The 17,726-nt window shown below is 39.4% G+C and overlaps 1 protein-coding gene across 2 annotated transcripts in view; it reads left to right on the top strand.

Annotated features, from left to right (window-relative positions):
* The first annotated feature begins 8,863 nt into the window (after window positions 1-8,863).
* Window positions 8,864-17,726, top strand: part of ntn1a (netrin 1a) — a 68,591-nt gene continuing 59,728 nt past the window's right edge. The window contains exons 1-2 of one of the 2 annotated variants that reach the window (XM_066704351.1): window positions 8,864-9,160; window positions 9,548-10,612. In XM_066704351.1, the coding sequence (XP_066560448.1) occupies window positions 9,598-10,612 (1,015 nt within the window). In that variant the 5' untranslated portion in view covers window positions 8,864-9,160; window positions 9,548-9,597. The remainder of the gene's footprint in view (window positions 9,161-9,547; window positions 10,613-17,726) is intronic. The other variant, XM_066704350.1, reaches the window with a different exon arrangement.

Raw genomic sequence — 17,726 nt, 5'->3', positions numbered from 1 at the left:
ATGTGTGTCAGGTGTGAAGAGACTGGTCATTTAATGAGCTCTACAACACCTGCAGGCTCTTTAAAATGCCCTTGAATAGCAATAATAGTCGTCATATACAGTACCTCTGTCCAGCCCCTAAAATGTCATGCTTCTCATGCTACTCATGCTACTACTGATATAGTGGCAACATTATAATGATGAGGCTATACTTCAGAGTGTGCTAAAGGGAGGGATTATACATTTATAATGAGAGTTTAAATATTCATAATGTATTCTCAATATAGTACAATAGTGTACTCAGGTAAAAACATGGTAATGTATAGGATGGTGTACTGTGGTAGAAACACTGTAAAATGTGTGTGGTGGTGTATTGTGGTAAATACACAATATGATACATCTTACACAATAATATCTTGAAGTTGACGACTGTAATATGTTAATTCCCAGACATTTTCATTCCTTTGCCCCCCTGGAATGCAAGTAAGACAATTTTGCATTCACTCTGAAATATATACCTCCCACATCCACTAGGTGGCGCTCCTAAGATGCGGAGAGTGCGAAGCAGGCCCTGATTCCCGAGCAGGTGGAATAAAGACGCAAATAAAGTGCGCGCTGTGCCTCACTGTGGTCTGACACTATGTGTAGGTATCTTGTGTTTAATGCATCTTTAAATGCATTGTCTACCTATTTATTTTCATCTGTTGTGAAATACTGGTTTTGTTTGATTTGTTTAATATTAATATAAATGCAATCTATGTTGATCTATATATTTACTTGGTTACGTAATTAAAGTCTTAATTTACTATTATTATTATTATTATTATTATTATTATTATTATTATTATTATTATTATTATTATTGTTGTTGTTTTGGTTGTTAACACCACAAACATTAATTAAAACATAAAATTATATGACATGCAAGAAAACGTGAAAACCTAAAATATAATTTTCATTTGTTATTTAAAAAAGTAAAAATCTGCTTTTATGCAGCCTCCTCCTCCTAATTATTATTATTATTATTATTATTATTATTATTATTATTAATAATAATAATAATAATAATAATAATTTATAATAATTTATAATACCAATAATAATAACGTATTTAATCATTTCATTAATAGAGCAATTCACTAATATATAAAAGGTTCTTCCTATCAGTACTGCCAGCAAAACAAAAGAGAATCATTTACCACAGCGGCTATTTAGGGTCAGATTAAATCAACACTCACTCAAACTACAAATCTTTAAGCCATCCCTCATTTTATAACAGAATTGGTTTCAAAACACACACACAATACTGTATTACATCCCATAAGCCAAGTGTTTATAGCTGTATAGACCTATATATAGTCGCACTGCACTAAAGATAAATTAAATCTGTTTAAATGATCTGAATCATCTTTTCTTACAAATGTACAACACTGACAGCAGGCAGTTGCCATGCTTAGCCTATATTATATTATATTTACGTTAATGTTTACTTTTGTCTGACAGAGTTGGCGATCATAGTGCGTTTGTAAGGCCTAAGGACACTTTTGTGGCATGGTCTGATGACGTCCTATTGATGCCTCTGAACATGGCTATTGACCTGTTGTGTTTTCATAAGCGCTGTTTTTCAAAGCTGCCAAAGTAAAGCCCGTCAATCATCCCTGTCTCAAAATGGCCTGATCCCTCATTGAACACCAACGGGACACAGCCGCAGAATGAAAGTGCAGATATCCCCCCGATTTAGTCTTTTCGGGTTCAGGGGACCATGAAATCCCCCGTCTTCATTTTTAAAGGCAGGGTGAGGCGAGGCAGTTTCTGTCCACAGACTAAATTGTGGACACTTTGAGCTCAAGCGGCGGGGGCACCCCTGTCCCGGGGGTGGGGGGCAGATCGGGCGGACTCATTTTAATGGGGAAGGGGCTGGAGTCTCGGAAGGACGTCTTAAAGGGGATGTGACCCGATCCCCCCAGTGCATCTGTAAACGTGTGGGAGATATAACGGAGCCCCCTCGGCCGTCTGTCCAATTAAGGTCCCTGTACGAGGTAAGGCAATTAATAACCTCATGTAAACTTGGCAAAGTGGTAGACGTGATGAAGGAAGAAAAGAAACAACACAGACAGACTTAGTTTATATCAAACCCTGCGCGACAAGCAGTGTGGGCTATCACTTGTATTTAAACCAGTACATTGAAATGTGCACAGATGATATGTAATGCATAAGATTTATCATTGAATTTGTTATTGTTTCACCGTTATGGAAGCAACGCTATAAGACGCGAGTATATCAATATTTATGCCCCAAGACAGAGGCTGAAAATGATGTACATTCCTCTAACCCAGCAAAGGCTGACTTGTTAAAGACCAGGACCCGCTGGCTGTTGATTATGTAACTATTCAAGCAACGCGTATTTAAAAGAGTTTTATTTCAGAAGAAACAGTACAAAACGTCTACAAATTGTATCCTGAAAGATTGTTTGTTTGTTCTGAAAATATCCTACAAAATAATAAACCAAATAATGTCTTTATAAGAGATAGGAAATCGATATAAATAATATACGTGTATGTACACAACTGCAATATTTGTATATACTGTTCCCTATAAGTGGGATGCATGCGGTATCTGGAGATGCGTGGCTGTTAATAATGTTTTATCCATGCGGACTGGAGGGCAGTTATGATGTACATGTTGACAGCATGTACACACACAGGTCTGTATGTGTTACCCAGCCCCTTTACCCTGAATCAGGCCTTGGTAATTAATTTGGCATCTCAGAAGAGCAACTGGGCCGAATAATGCCGGCATTCATCCCCGCAGTCTAATCTGGACACAATCTGGAAGAAAAGCCCTCCGAAGGCAAGAAAATGCCATTGGGGTCCTATTCAAAAGACCTGTCACTCCGCGGGAATAAATCGCCCCTGATTATTTCACTTATTTCCATAAAACCTAAATTGCCCAAACTACGCAGAAGCATCTTTCCCTCCAGAAGGAATCTGAGCAGAAGTGCTGGATTATAAACCTCCGGGAAAGTCTTGATCTGCACCAAGAAATTGACCAATAATGAAGATATGAATAGCTCAACACGCATTTCTCAGCAGTGCGCAAAGAGGAGATGCATTCAATTACGCGGTCGTTGTTAGTAATACGAATTTAATTGTTTATTTATCTCTTGAAAATGCGACAAGATATTTGTATTTATTGATTTGTTGATTGAGTCATTTTTATAAAAAAAAAATCCCACAAGAAACAGTTTGCGTTTGAAATAATATGGGGAAGTTGTAGTCATATACCGACAAATAAATAAATACACAAATAAGTTACAGTTTTGATTTACACGTCAAAAAATAAGGTTTTGTCATTAATATATATATATATATATATATATATATATATATAGATATGTGTGTGTATTACATATGTAAATATAATATTTTGCATTCCTTTCAGACCAATACAGAAACGTTGACATTATTAAAATATTGGATTGCTATTGCATCCTTGCACTCATCAAAAAGTTAGTTTCTGAAGTCCTATCCGCCAAGGAAATAAATTATGCATCAGCCACACGCTAATTTAAAACACACAAAATAACATCAATTCGTTTTTAAAGCACCCCTTTTGCAATTACAGATAATCGCAGCTGGATCATTAAAGCTATATAACCTCATAGGAAATCATAGTCGGTACATCTATGGGGGTTTATCTATCTTTGCGACAGTACTGTAGTCCCTCTGTATATTTAAACATTGTATTTCACTCCTATTACATCACAAATCATCACATCACATCACATCACAAAACGAATTGTATTCATTTGGAGTTGTATGTGTAGTGTCATGAAATCCCATTAAAGCCATTAAATCCATTGACTGACATTCACCCCCACTGTAGACTCTGCTTCTCTCCCTCCCTCATCACCCCTGGACTAATTGCGCTGAATCTGCCTTCACTGACTGTGAACCCTGTGCCCGGACAATACTGCGGGTTTGGGGAGCCACAAACACTGGTCTCCCCCCACATTGGCCCGAGGGGTCAGAGCGCTCACCCCCATGCAGAAGAGACCTGAGGGGAGCCCGATGATGCGAAATCCTAATGAAAAATAATCAGAGACACTGACCGGCAACACAGAAACAAGAACAGGTGTCTCCGTGTGTCACATCAATGCTGTAGTCATAAATAAATAGACGGGCGTGATTGACAGCTTGCTTCAACCGCTCAAACACCGCGCTGCGAATCAGAATCATTATTATTATGTATTATTATATCAGAATTGAATGTGATATAAGACACAAATGAAGGTAAGTAGCATTACGAAATTGAAAACCCCACAAGAATAGACAATAATTATAATTTCACATTTTGGAACTGACTCAAATGACAGATAGATGCATAGAGAAATACATGATATATAGTATTTCATAATGTACACTACTTTAAACATGTATAGTTAATAGATATAACACGTGTTCGGGTTAATAGGAAATAAATCAATTTCCATATTATGTTGCACGAAAAACAAAACTACTTTTAATTTTTTTATTGTTAAATTATAACCTCATGTAATATTCTATATAGGGCTAAAACTTCGAAACATTTTCAAAAATAGCACGAGCTTTTTAGGTATTGATTATTGATTATTAACCCATTATTTCCCAAGACACGCCTGCAAAGTTAATAATTTCCTTTTTCCCAAACTTTAAGTGTGGTCGTCTTCTAGGTATTTGTTAATCTCTCGGGATTTATTCGATAACTTTCTTTGATCATATTTAATCGGTTTTTCTTTTCCATTTTCATATTTTCACTCTTTAAGTGATATAACATATTTGTGTTTGTTCTCGGATCGATTCATTTATTTTTCAATTTCCTCCTGTTATTCCAAGAACATCTTCCCATGCTATTTTGTGTCCTCCGTAGTTTGTGTAACATTTTTGCGTTTATTGACAATAAGCAATATTTAAACAACAGTATAAATTCTTTATATATTTATTTCAAATATGCATATTCATTCGTGTGTGTGTGTGTACCGCAAATTAAACTGAAATTGACAACACAAAATAAAAGAGAGTCTTTAGGTAAACTACAGATTTGACTATAATCTCGAACAACGGCCAAGGAAGATAACACAGCAGTGCAGACTGTAATTTATTTATGTCTCAAATCGCTAAGAATAAATACAAAAAACTTCTCCGTTCTTTAAAAGTAAATATTTCATGTTGTCTTTTGGAATATTTCTGAAAGCTGACGTGTTTTCAATATTTTTCACACAAATACATGTTATTTATTAAAGGGGAGAGATAAATAAAGGGAGCAGAAATGTTCTCGTGTTTAGTTTGGCACCAAAAAGCACTTTACATTTTAAAAGTCCACATTTGCTTATAAACCAGCAAGTGTCTTTGAACTTTTAAATCATCTCCTAGTATAACATGTTAAGTGTCAAGGAAAGGAACAGCATTGCACAGACTCAAACAAACACACAAACAAACAAAAAGGCTATTTTAAAACGCATGTGCATGTAAAGTTAACAGCCAAGTGCTATATCCAAACATGGAAGAGGAACCGCTCAGTTGAAGGCCCTGGGTTTTACTCATTGCCTTAATAACGGGGATCTTTAGTGCTGACCTTTGCCTATCCCAAAGAAATGGAGTTGTAAAACTATTTGGAGCAGGAATTAGGGGCTATTTCACGGTGAAGAGTTAACAAATCCCTCACCGTGATCCAGTCAAGCTGGGGAACAGGCGGGGGGGAGCGCAGGGGTGACTGCGGCCGTCGATACCCGGCTGTCCTGCAGGGAGAGCGGCTGCAGCGCCAAAGACACCCCGCTGGGTAAGCAGGGCCTGGAGCAGATTAATCAGACTCTAATTCAATTTACAACAGCCCATTTATTTGGCCTACTCCAGGGGCATTCAGAGGGAGGACATTTGCATAGCGCCGGGCCCTGGACTTTGGCGACTGGGATCTGAGTGTGACGGCCTTGTTGTGTTGGAAAGAAAGCATCTTTAAAAGTGCCAAGCCCGACGCACACTGAGTGACAAACGCATTGAGGAGAGGTTGCCACAGGGCATCCGAAACGCAAAATAAGACTGCCCTCTCTAATAAACGTCGCCATTGCCTTTAGGGATCCTTATTTGGTTACATTTGCATTCCTCAATGTACAGGTGGCTGGTTTAGGTTGACACACACAGGGAAAATATCCACAATGTGACATTGAGGGAGCTGTGCATTCTTGATGATATTTATTTTATGTGGTGCTGCCCAATTCAGACTAGAAGTACGTAAAACCAACATGGTTGTTATCTTGTTGTTCAGTTGTTAACCAGGTGCACTTGAACAAATTACAATGTGGCACCTTGCTTTGTGCATACCCCAATAATCCCCAAATCCTTCCTGTACACATATCAAGTATTTCTGGGCCCTTCGGAGCAGTTGACATCGTCACTGGGCATTTTTTACAGCACTCACTCTTCACCAAGGAGTAGTGAGGTCGTCCTTTTTGGGAAATACTTTCTTTATTTTGACATTCTTGGACATGGAAATGATTTGGACAGCACCCCCTTATAGCTTTTATATATATATATATATATATATATATATATTATGTGCAGATCCTTGGGTTGTCAGTGCCAGCACCTAAATTCCACAGTATGTCAACTAGATATTAAACAGTGTACATTAGCGCAGATGGTTTTTTAACAACTCTTAATTGACTGGTGAAAGAGCCCGTGAGGGGTTCCTGTCCAACCAGAAAGGGAGTCCCAAACTAACAGGGCTGTTCTGAGTGATTTGCTGCTTTAATACTAGAAAATGAAGGAAGTATAACATATTGGTGACTAGGAGATGACTGTAACAGCCTTCTTTAGTGTTTCAGCTGCCACAGACATGTACAGTAATGTGAATGCTCTTTAAAGATTCGACACGGTAGATAGTTCAGTGTTTAAATGTATGGATAACTGGAAAGCTGTACAGCCAACCCTTCTTCATTTCACGCTGTGTCTTTCCATGGTGTGCCGCACCTGATCGATGCGGAGCCATGCAGCAGGGCAGCGGGACTCTTCACAAATTGCGACCATGAATGAAGTTGAACAAACTACAATGGAGTAGCATTTTTCCCCACCTTATATGGTTTAACTATAGAGCTTGGATCACAGAGGAAGATCTTTTGTCTAATTATTTCCGTGTACACTGTCATTGTGTGAGCGAGAATGAGAAGCGAGGTGGAAAAGAACTAAGTTGGGTCTTCATGCACCAGAGAGCCAGGTTTATCTGACCCTGCCAAGAGGAAATTAAAACAAAGTGTCCCTCTCTATTGAGCGTAAATGATGTATGGACCCCAACAGTGCGGCTGAAAAGTACATGCTAAACTTGTTTTTTAAGCTAATGTAATTGGCAAGTATTTGAACTGACATAAATAGGAAGTATATCTTATGAAGCTGAGCTGCAAAGTAATGTAATACAGGTGTGGTGTATATGTGTGTGTGATGTTTTAAATAAAGAAAACAACATTAACAGATCACTGAAGTTGAATATTTGGTGAATAAAAAACTTGAGTGAGACAGTTATGACATCTCTCACTCTCTCTCTCTCTCTCTATATATATATATATATTCTGAATGAATGAATGAGTTAGCAAGAATTTGTCAATATAATGAGTCTGCAAGGTCACGAATACCTTACAATTTAAGACAGAAGGTTAAAAACATGAAGAAACATAAAACTGTTTTATTTTTAACGCTGATTGTACAGGCAGTAGTGTATGATAACAGCTGGCTAAATGCCTTTGGTGGCACTATAGGATTACAGTATTTACAGATTACAGTGCACAGAATATGTAGTTGGTTATTTTAGTCAGAGAGATTCAATTTGCATTATGGGTTAGTTTTTCAATAAACAAAAAATTAAATATCACTATAAGTCACAGTATAGTGCTTATTATTATCATTATTATAGTTCTCAGAGTAGACTATTACTTTCATTACAAGAGTTCCAGTTCTGACTGCATGGTATTCCTACTGAGTCATTTATGAATTTGACATTAATAGAAACACGTCCTAATATATATATATATATATATATATATATATATATATATATATATATATATATATTAACCATTTCGATACATGATCTATGTTTTTAAAAGTTAATATCCCAGACATGTGCTCTGACTTCTGTACGTGTAAATGTTTTTGAAGACCAATACTTCTCACATTCAACATTTACCTTGAATCTCGACCTGAATACACAGAAATCTCAGTGCTGGCAAACGAGGGCTGATAGCCTATTATCCAATTACCCTTGTGTTATAGTTTCCTTCCAGTGTATTTAAACGAGCATGCTTGTGGAAGTCAGTCTCGCCTATATGCCAGCTATGAGAAGCTGTAAGAAACCGCAGTCGTTTCTGCAAAGTATGCTTTCAATTGTGTTTTATTTTATTAAGCCAAATGCACTGAATTACAAACACACGCACGGGCATAAATTAGCATACTACATAAATCTGCAGAAGACACAGTCATGCGAATGAAAACGGACAAGCCAGCTAAAATGAACACATAAGCATGTGAATCAAATGCTGCGTTGTTGGTGTTGGTTGATTTGAACAAAAACGTGATTTCCAATGATTAAATATGTTTATTATAGGGAATACTCGTGTATATGATTGTTACATTTGGTTCTCGTCGGATCTTTCTTGCAGTTAGTCTTCCCATGCTAAACAAAATGCGCTCAGCTTAAAAACGGCATTTTAATAAAGCTTCTGCGAGGCTCGTATACTGTCCTTTCGCCGGGCAGCGGTTTGAATCAAGTCCTGACTTTTTATTGATCAGCTACCAGTGGATGTCGTCGTTCGCCCCTTTTGCGTGCGGAGTGTCGCTCCTTAAGATGACCTCAGGCTCAGCAAGAGCCAAACTCGTCCTGCACTTTCCACTGAGACAGGCAGTGCAGCAGACACGGGCAGAGGGACAGGGACAAGGACACACACTGGGAGACTAACTTCGAGGCTTGCTTTTTTTATGTCTTTTTTTGCATCTCGGTGACTAGAAAAAAAAACAAGAAATCAGGACTACCATCAGAACTTATCCCACCCGGCGAGAAAGAGAGAGCCTAGCGCGTTGCTTTAGACTTGCATGACTTTTCTGCCGGGCTGAACTGTTATTCCGAGGTACAGTGTCCTATGTGGAGATTTCTTTACCTCGTAAGCGATTTGATTCATATCTCTATATTCGTGCAGTACTCATCGAGGAAATAGACCTGTAACACGTTTTATTATTAATATTAGTATTATTATAGTATCGAGCGTAAAAATGGTTTAAGTAAGAATTTTAATTGATGCTTTTAGGCAATTAGGCGAAATGTATTTGTAAATGATTTCAAAAGCAAAACCGTCATTTGCATGATGAACGGACAGCTTTGCATGCATAGCATAAAAGTTTAAAAAATCGTCTGGATTTTTGCATTATATTGTAAATGTTTTTCCCCCTTTTGTAAAGCATGGAAGCGCTTTTTTCGACTTCTGCAAAACCTTGATAGCACTTGTCTCTGGTACAAACGACACATGTAAAAGCATCCATTTCTCTCTTAGGGCACGGCTGTGCAGTTCAGCGCCGGAGACACTGAGGAACACGGATTATCATGCTCAGGATCTGGGAGGCTCTGGCCACGTTGGTGGCGGTGTCCTCCGTGCTCGGTGAGGTGCTCGGGGGGTACGGGATGAGCATGTTCGCCGCCCAGACCTCCCCCCCGGACCCGTGCTATGACGAAAACGGCCACCCGAGGAGATGCATCCCCGACTTCGTCAACTCCGCTTTCGGCAAGGAGGTGCGGGTGTCCAGCACCTGTGGGAAGCCGGCCGGCCGCTACTGTGTGGTGTCGGAGAAGGGCGACGAGAGGAGCCGGGACTGCCACACCTGCGACGCCGGGGACCCCAAGAAGTCTCACCCGCCGGCGTATTTAACGGACCTCAATAACCCCCACAACCTCACCTGTTGGCAGTCGGAAAACTACATCCAGTACCCGCAAAATGTCACCCTGACCCTGAGCCTGGGCAAGAAGTTCGAGGTGACCTACGTGAGCCTGCAGTTCTGCTCGCCGCGCCCCGAGTCCATGGCCATCTACAAGTCCATGGACTACGGCAAGAGCTGGGTGCCCTTCCAGTTCTACTCCACCCAGTGCCGGAAGATGTACAACAAGCCCAGCAAGGCCACCATCACCAAGCAGAACGAGCAGGAGGCGATCTGCACCGACTCGCACACCGACATGCACCCCCTCTCCGGGGGCCTGATCGCCTTCAGCACCCTGGACGGCCGCCCCTCGGCGCACGACTTCGACAACTCGCCCGTGCTGCAGGACTGGGTGACGGCCACCGACGTGCGGGTGACCTTCAGCCGCCTGCACACCTTCGGGGACGAGAACGAGGACGACTCGGAGCTGGCCCGGGACTCGTACTTCTACGCCGTGTCGGACCTGCAGGTCGGCGGCCGCTGCAAGTGCAATGGACACGCGTCCCGCTGCGTCAAGGACCGCGACGGCAACCTGGTGTGCGAGTGCAAGCACAACGCGGCCGGGCCCGAGTGCGACCGCTGCAAGCCCTTCCACTACGACCGGCCGTGGCAGCGCGCCACTGCCCGGGAGGCCAACGAGTGTGTGGGTGAGTCCTGCGCCCTTCATGTGCTGTACTTTATGGATCATTTTGAACCTGCTGATGCTGATGATTGGCTTTTGGTGTGTGAGCTGCAGTGGCAGTGATGTATAGCAGTGCTTCTCTCTGTGCAGTTCCCTACCCTGCTGGATGTTGTTCCAACCGGGGTCTCAATGACTTAATTGCACCCTTATTTGAAGTCATGACATCCTAAATCAGAGCTTTTAATTACTTTAAACAGTAGGGGTTTTAAGTGAAGTATAACTTTGTATAAGGCATTTGTTATATTATTAAGGAACCTTTATAATTAAGGAACTTTGTATAAGTTACACAATTTAAAAAGTCGAATGTAAGCAAATTATTTATTCAATTAAGTAATATATAGTGCTTCAAGAGACAAACTAGGAAAGTGACAGTCTTGGCGATATGTTGTTTCCACTCTTGAATTACAGACGGTTAAATTATACAGCCTCAAACACATACAGCAACAATGTAACCTGTCACTTCAGATAATCGGGTATGTGACCTATTCATGGATAAAATACGTATACTTTAGAAAGATACCATTAACGGGGTTTGGCGACACGCTGTAGGTAATTAGTTATTGCTTCGATATCCATGTAACAGCAACTTTCTTAGCTCTACTTATCTGAAGCCAAACAGTATCACAGATCACAACACTGGATATACAGACGTTTAAGGATAGAAAAATAAATGAATTGTTTTTGATTCTCCAAATTGATATATTGACAAGCGAATCCTTAAACTAAGAGTCGAATGAAAGATGTGTAACCCGAAGGTGTACTCCACCATCTGTTTAAAGCTTGAAGAAAAATATTCAATTATGAAGTCAGGGAAACTAAAGTCAACAGTCCACTATAGGTTGGCATGTTAAAGCGACTATCAGCAGGTTTCTTGGTGTTGCTATTGAAATACCCTTTAAATCAACCTGATTAAGCCTGGAGCACATTCATATTTACAGATTGGGGACACAGTGGTTTTTTTGAGAGTGTATTTTACAACCGATAAGAACAGGTTCCTAATCAAATAGAAAACAATGGATTTCTATATAGCGTATTATAAGATATACCCCCTCTTATTCATTAATCTATGTAATATTGTTACTGTTGTTGTTGTTGTTGTTGTTGTTGTTGTATGTTTCAAGGAACAATACTGGCCTCTTTAAAGGGTCATACACATATTCTGCTTGTAAATACAGACGCAATACACATTACACAGTTCACTGATGGAGGTAGAGATTCGCAGTGTGAAATGTGGAGAAAAGCGGATAGATAAATAAATAAAATCATAGTTAACCGTTTTCAAACACAAGCTAATTATTTGTTCGGCTGTTACAATCATATTTAATTGCTGCTCCAGGTCATAGTGCCGTAAGGACGTGCATTATTCTGCACTAGGGGATGCCCTGCTCTGCCCTGCTGTGAAGCGCTGCTGCTGCTGGTGATTTCTTTTTTTTTGGGCCAAATCTTATCCAGCTGGAAACAGAAGTGACCGCTGTGAATGACTTTAACACCCCATAAACGATGCCCCCTGCCCGCCACAATGACATGCTGTTTATGTATTTATTTGTATTATGTAACACGACATGCATATAAAGCCCGAGTTTAATATTTTTGCTGAATTGGTGGTGTTGAATTTGAAAGATATTTAGTTAAACAATAGGGTACAGTACACGTTACAGTTTTCTTTGCATTTGGTAGATGTCTGTGTAATTTAATTGATCTGTTTGATTTATTTAATTTAGCCTTGTATGTATTTGGCATTTGTTCCTTGGTTATCGAACATGATTGTATTATTTTATGCGTAAAGCAATTCTACATTTAAAGGTACTCAAACTGGTCTATTTTTGTTTTCGTCCTATTTGAGAAGGCATGGCTCTATTCTTGAACTACAACGGAATGTAGATTCATCTTTTCATAATTAAAAAGCCATTTTAATACAAAGTAAAAACAATGCTCAACAAATCCAGCTGCTTTTAATGGAAGATCCTAGATTTATAATGCAATCATAACATCAGTTCTGAATCCAGGAACATTTGGGAAATTCGTCAGCTATTCCAAGCAATACATTTGATTTTAAAATGTCCAATTGAACCAAAAAACAAAGTTACTGTCATGAGATTGCGTATGCAATTATCCATTTGTGTAATTATTCACACTGGCCGCATACACAACTGTATATAGCGCCTTACCTTGGTTAAAGTCTGGCGTGTGATCATTTACAGCACAGACGCGTTTTTACTTCTGTACAGATCCGCTTTTATAGGTGACATAAAGCGTCTGGGAAACTGTGACCTTCAATTATTTTTTTCAGCAGTGCAACCATTATGGCTTTTTTGGAAACACGTTTGGTGTCTGAACATGATCGGATACGGGTTTGTTTTTACGCACGTTATGAAATCATAAATCAAGCAAGATTTCAAGCATGAATGAAATCACAAGATACCCCCCCACCCGCCCTCTTCAGGGTCTTATATCCACCTATTAAATTATTTAATGTGTTTTTTTTTTTCGATAAGCGATATAACATTCACAATCCTCGGGGAAGTCGTCTTTAGGGCTAGGAAGAGGTTCAAGTTTTCATTTTGTCCAGTCCTTAGTTTCATATAGAGACTGTCATCGGGGGGCATTATAGCTTTATAACCGCACGTGTGAAATTATAACAGGACTTTATTATCGGCCAGCACGTCGCTGGTGTTGTCACAATTTAAACCCAATGTCCCACTTCAATAAATCAATCAATCAGTCATTAAATACACAAATTACACATGCATAGTGTGGAGGGACATAACATTACAACAGGAACATAGGGTAGGTGAAGGGGTGAGCAGACACAACATATAAATTGTATAATAGTACCTCTACTACTAATAATAATCATAATATTAATAATAATAATAATATTTAAGACTATGTAACGCTCTGACATTGAATAGGTGAGCTGTTATTACAAAACAACCAAGGGCACATCAGTTCAGCAAAGGTAGCATTCATATAGCCCACTCTTATCTATGTTTTGTAAAAATATAAATATAATAAAAAATAGAATAGATGGGAATTTGTTATTCATGTTATTATTATTTTATTGTCATTGTTATTTAACCACCATTATCACTGTTGATATTTATAAACACAAACACAACAATTCAACTAAAATGTATTGATCAGAGAAACATGTAGACATGTAGACATTGTAGACATGGTTTCTGTCGGCCAAACCATACTTGAGTAGATAAAGGACATAACACAGCTGCAGGTCCATCGAAGTGCCGGTGTGATTATATTGCTTTATCAGGATTGAGATGAGATAGCGGGTGTTCTGTCCCCACACTAGGCACAAGGTGTAAAGCAAAGGACAAACGAGTACTACAAACAATGCAACTGTATATCTTCCTCATTATCATGTTCGTTTTTGTTTTATTTTTACACATAACTAGTTTAGCAGAATAACATGCAGACACAGAATCGACAAAGCAGAAAGATACAAGGAAAATGGAAGTATATTTAGTGATTTTGTTATTTTATCTGCTTCTGTGTCCATGAAACCCAATAAGTTAATATGAACATACATTACATACATACATTACTATAGCATCTAGTGTGCTAACGTTTGCACTGTATTGTAAATCAATAAAAGCCCCCAAAAGGGTTCTGTCCCATTCATACCTTTCCCTCTTAGAACATATGTGTTAAATTGGACACATTCTGTGATTGTTTACCAAATTACATCACAGTAATGTGTCTTTTTAACACAAAAAGGTGTATTTATAACACAATAATTGATCCCACATAGACTTGTGTTAAAAATACATTATTGTGTTGTGCTTTGTTGAATTTTAACACAAAATTGTGTTGTCCTTGAACAAATACATAATGTGTTACAATTTACACTTAGTTTTTTGGAGTATATATTCATAAACTTGGAACATAAAAATAATTTGCCTACTAAGACAAAAAATGCCCTGTTATCATTCAGTGTTGACTGTCAGCTCACAGAAAACACAAAATTCAGACATTTTGATTCAGTGATAAATGGAAAAAGTTTGATGAACTAGAAGTAATTGAATGATGTGCTTAATGCTTTCTTACCCTTGTAAAAAAAGAGCAATATAGAGTTATTCTAATTCTAAAACTGACATCATTTGTCAAGGCATGTTAGAAAGGATTTGCAGAAACATGAATTTATTCTGAGTCCCTGTTTCAATATTTTCTTTTTGCTGTGAAAATAAATGATAGATTCTTTAAGGATTTACTTGAGTGACAGGAGAAGTGAAATGTTCTAGCGGTTATTTGTATAGCCAAAATATATCCTGTATCATTTGACAGTCATTCATGGTGTGTCTGAAGAGTTTTGACATGTAACAGGTGTTCAAAAGATTTCAACACACATACAAAATCACTTCACACAAAAACTGATGTTAAACAGAAACAGTTATACAATCAATATGTTTTTCCTACTGAGAGCTATGGAGCCGAATATGTAACCAGTGCATAATAAAGAGTGTGATGTTAGATTTTTGGTATAAACAAGTTTTAAAATATATAAGTACATCTTGGTAGGCTACCATTCTTCTCTCATCATTCAGTTACTCAACCACCATGACACGTGCAAACCAACTTACACAAACTTAAAACTGTCTCCTGCTAACGAACATTTCCTGTTGTTTAATTTCTTTTTCGAAATGAGTTGATTCTCCTTGGCGTATGTAGGTGAAAAAAGTGGCCCCACATATCTCAATGACCTTTAATGTGGTCGGACACATGAGAAGGACAAGTAGAAAAAGAAAAAACTCTGATACAAATGTACTATAGCACAAGAGCTCTTCCTCTCGGTATCCCTGACGCGTTATTTTAGTCGACCACAATGTGTGTTTGCCTCGTATCAAAACATCGTCACTCATTGCATCCATCATGCTGTCAGCATCCTGGCCTTTTGCAACACATTCCTTTCTTGTTTTGTGAGCAATGTCATCAGACAAGGAATCAAAATGAAGGGGGTTTGCTTTTCTAAAGCAAACACGGACTCTTAAACACAAGCATAAAGGGTTGCCTGACACTTCCCTGTGAGGGCCAGCGCTGCGGGGAATGCGTGTTTGACTGTACCCGAGACCCCGAGCCATTCACTGAGGCTTGACTGGGATAGGGGATGAGGGCAGGGGCCTGTGACCCTGTTATAATTCCCCCCAGGGAAGCTACATTGGTGTGCGAGAGAAAACAAACGCCACAGTAATTTGCTCTTATTGTGATTGTTTAAAACCAGCACACCGGGTCCAAGTTGTACACCTGATAGGAAGAGACTCAAATAAGGGAATGCACAGCGAGTTAGCAGCCTGAAAGTTGACACTAGTTCAAGTGCCAGTGCTGGAAGCTTTTGCTCAAGTCTTGAGGGAATCACAGCGCCGGTCTTTGCTGTCGGAGGACAGGGAGAGTGTTAAGACTTTGCCACCAGAACAACCTCAGGTAGAATTGCACCTGTTGATACTACATCTCAAGGAGAATTGCAACAACACATACTGTTATTTATTACTCCGCGCAGCCCGATCATACCTCACACGGGTAAACAGGTTCGTTTTTAGTGCAGGCTGATAGAGAGCACTTTTAAAGAGGGTCTGCAGAATCCCTGAAGGAGAGGCACACCCAGAAACAGGTGCAAGAAGGAGGCCTGTTATTCCGATCGTGGTTGGAGGTAGCAGGTCATGGAGGTATCCCAGATTGTTAACAGTTTTATAGGTTTAAAGGACAATCTTCAAGATAACACAGGACCTTAACAGATCTCCCTGCACCACCAGAATGCCTGTCCTACAATCCATGCGTCCCACAAGGCCAAGCACAGACTGTACAAGCCAAGCCCCACTTCTAGTTTTCCCCAGTTGATACAGGGGATTAGTTGAGAGCGGAGGATTGGGATACCCATTAATCTTCCATTTCACTGGCTGGTGTACGGGTTACAGCAGCGTGGGGAGGGGGGCGCCAGGCATTCCAGATCTGCAGAAAAAGAAATCATTTCTCCCAAGACACATTAAGCTTCTTTCCCAATCTAGCAACAAATTTTAAATTCAGCCCAGCTGCTTCACTTTCTACCAGTGTAGGTTTTACCACTGACCCTTTTTTTTTTACTTTCTAAAACTAGTCAAGGGGTGGGAATGGTGGGTTTCAGGAATAACTCCTCTGCCAAACAAGCTTGGTTAGCTTGAAATGGAAGTCACAATCAATTATAGATGTAATTTCTTATTCACTCAAGTTTTTTTTTCTTTCTTTTTCTCTAAAGTATAGTGGCTGTGCTGTAGGGGATTTAAAAAACAGGATGTATGGCACAAAGCGATCAAGAAAACTGCCAGGAGCTTTGGAGAGCTACTTAAGAAGTCTCTTCAATGTCAAACTTGCAGATGCTTTATGGGGTGTTCCCAGAAAACATAAAAAGTGGATGATAAGAGATAAGGCGTATCTGAGGCCAGGCCCTCAAGTGGACCGGCACACTAACTGGTCACAAACAGTGGCAGTGTTTGTCTTATTGTTTCAATAAACTATCAGCACAATTGTTTTTCTTTCTTTTTTGTTTTGACTTTTTGGGAAATGTTTTCTTTACTTGGGGGCTTTCAGGACGACTAGTTAATGCAGAAATGCCTCAAAACAGATCATTAATTTGGATAAAGTACAAAATATTTCTTGTCCGTTACAATTTATGGAGATGCCTCGGCATTAATTGTAGTCATCCACTCAGAGGCTTCCAACGATTCAAAGTGATCTTGATGAGCTCTTCCAATATTTTAACGAACGATGTGTCCTTGTGTGCTTGCAGGGGGTGTGTCCGGGAGGCTGCTGTCTGTCTGACATCACTTGAAACTTCTAGAGTAAAACCTTTTTGCCAAGTGGTGATGAGACGGGAGCTCACAAAGACAGCAGCTTCAAGGAGACACCCAGTGCACCAATGGAAGTTGATAGCTAGAAAAGTGAATGCAGTGGGCCTGAAACTAAGAGCTTTAGTAAACAGTCTGTTTGCAGGGTCGATATCTAAGCCATTGAAGCCCCACACGGTAATGCATTGTACTATCGTTTACAGATCGGCTCGATTGGCATTTTAAGTGTTGATCTCTTATAAATGT

Source organism: Amia ocellicauda, chromosome 5 (assembly GCF_036373705.1).
Source record: "Amia ocellicauda isolate fAmiCal2 chromosome 5, fAmiCal2.hap1, whole genome shotgun sequence".
In the NCBI taxonomy this organism is placed as follows: Eukaryota; Metazoa; Chordata; class Actinopteri; order Amiiformes; family Amiidae; genus Amia; species Amia ocellicauda.
This window is presented reverse-complemented; position numbering and strand designations above follow the sequence as displayed.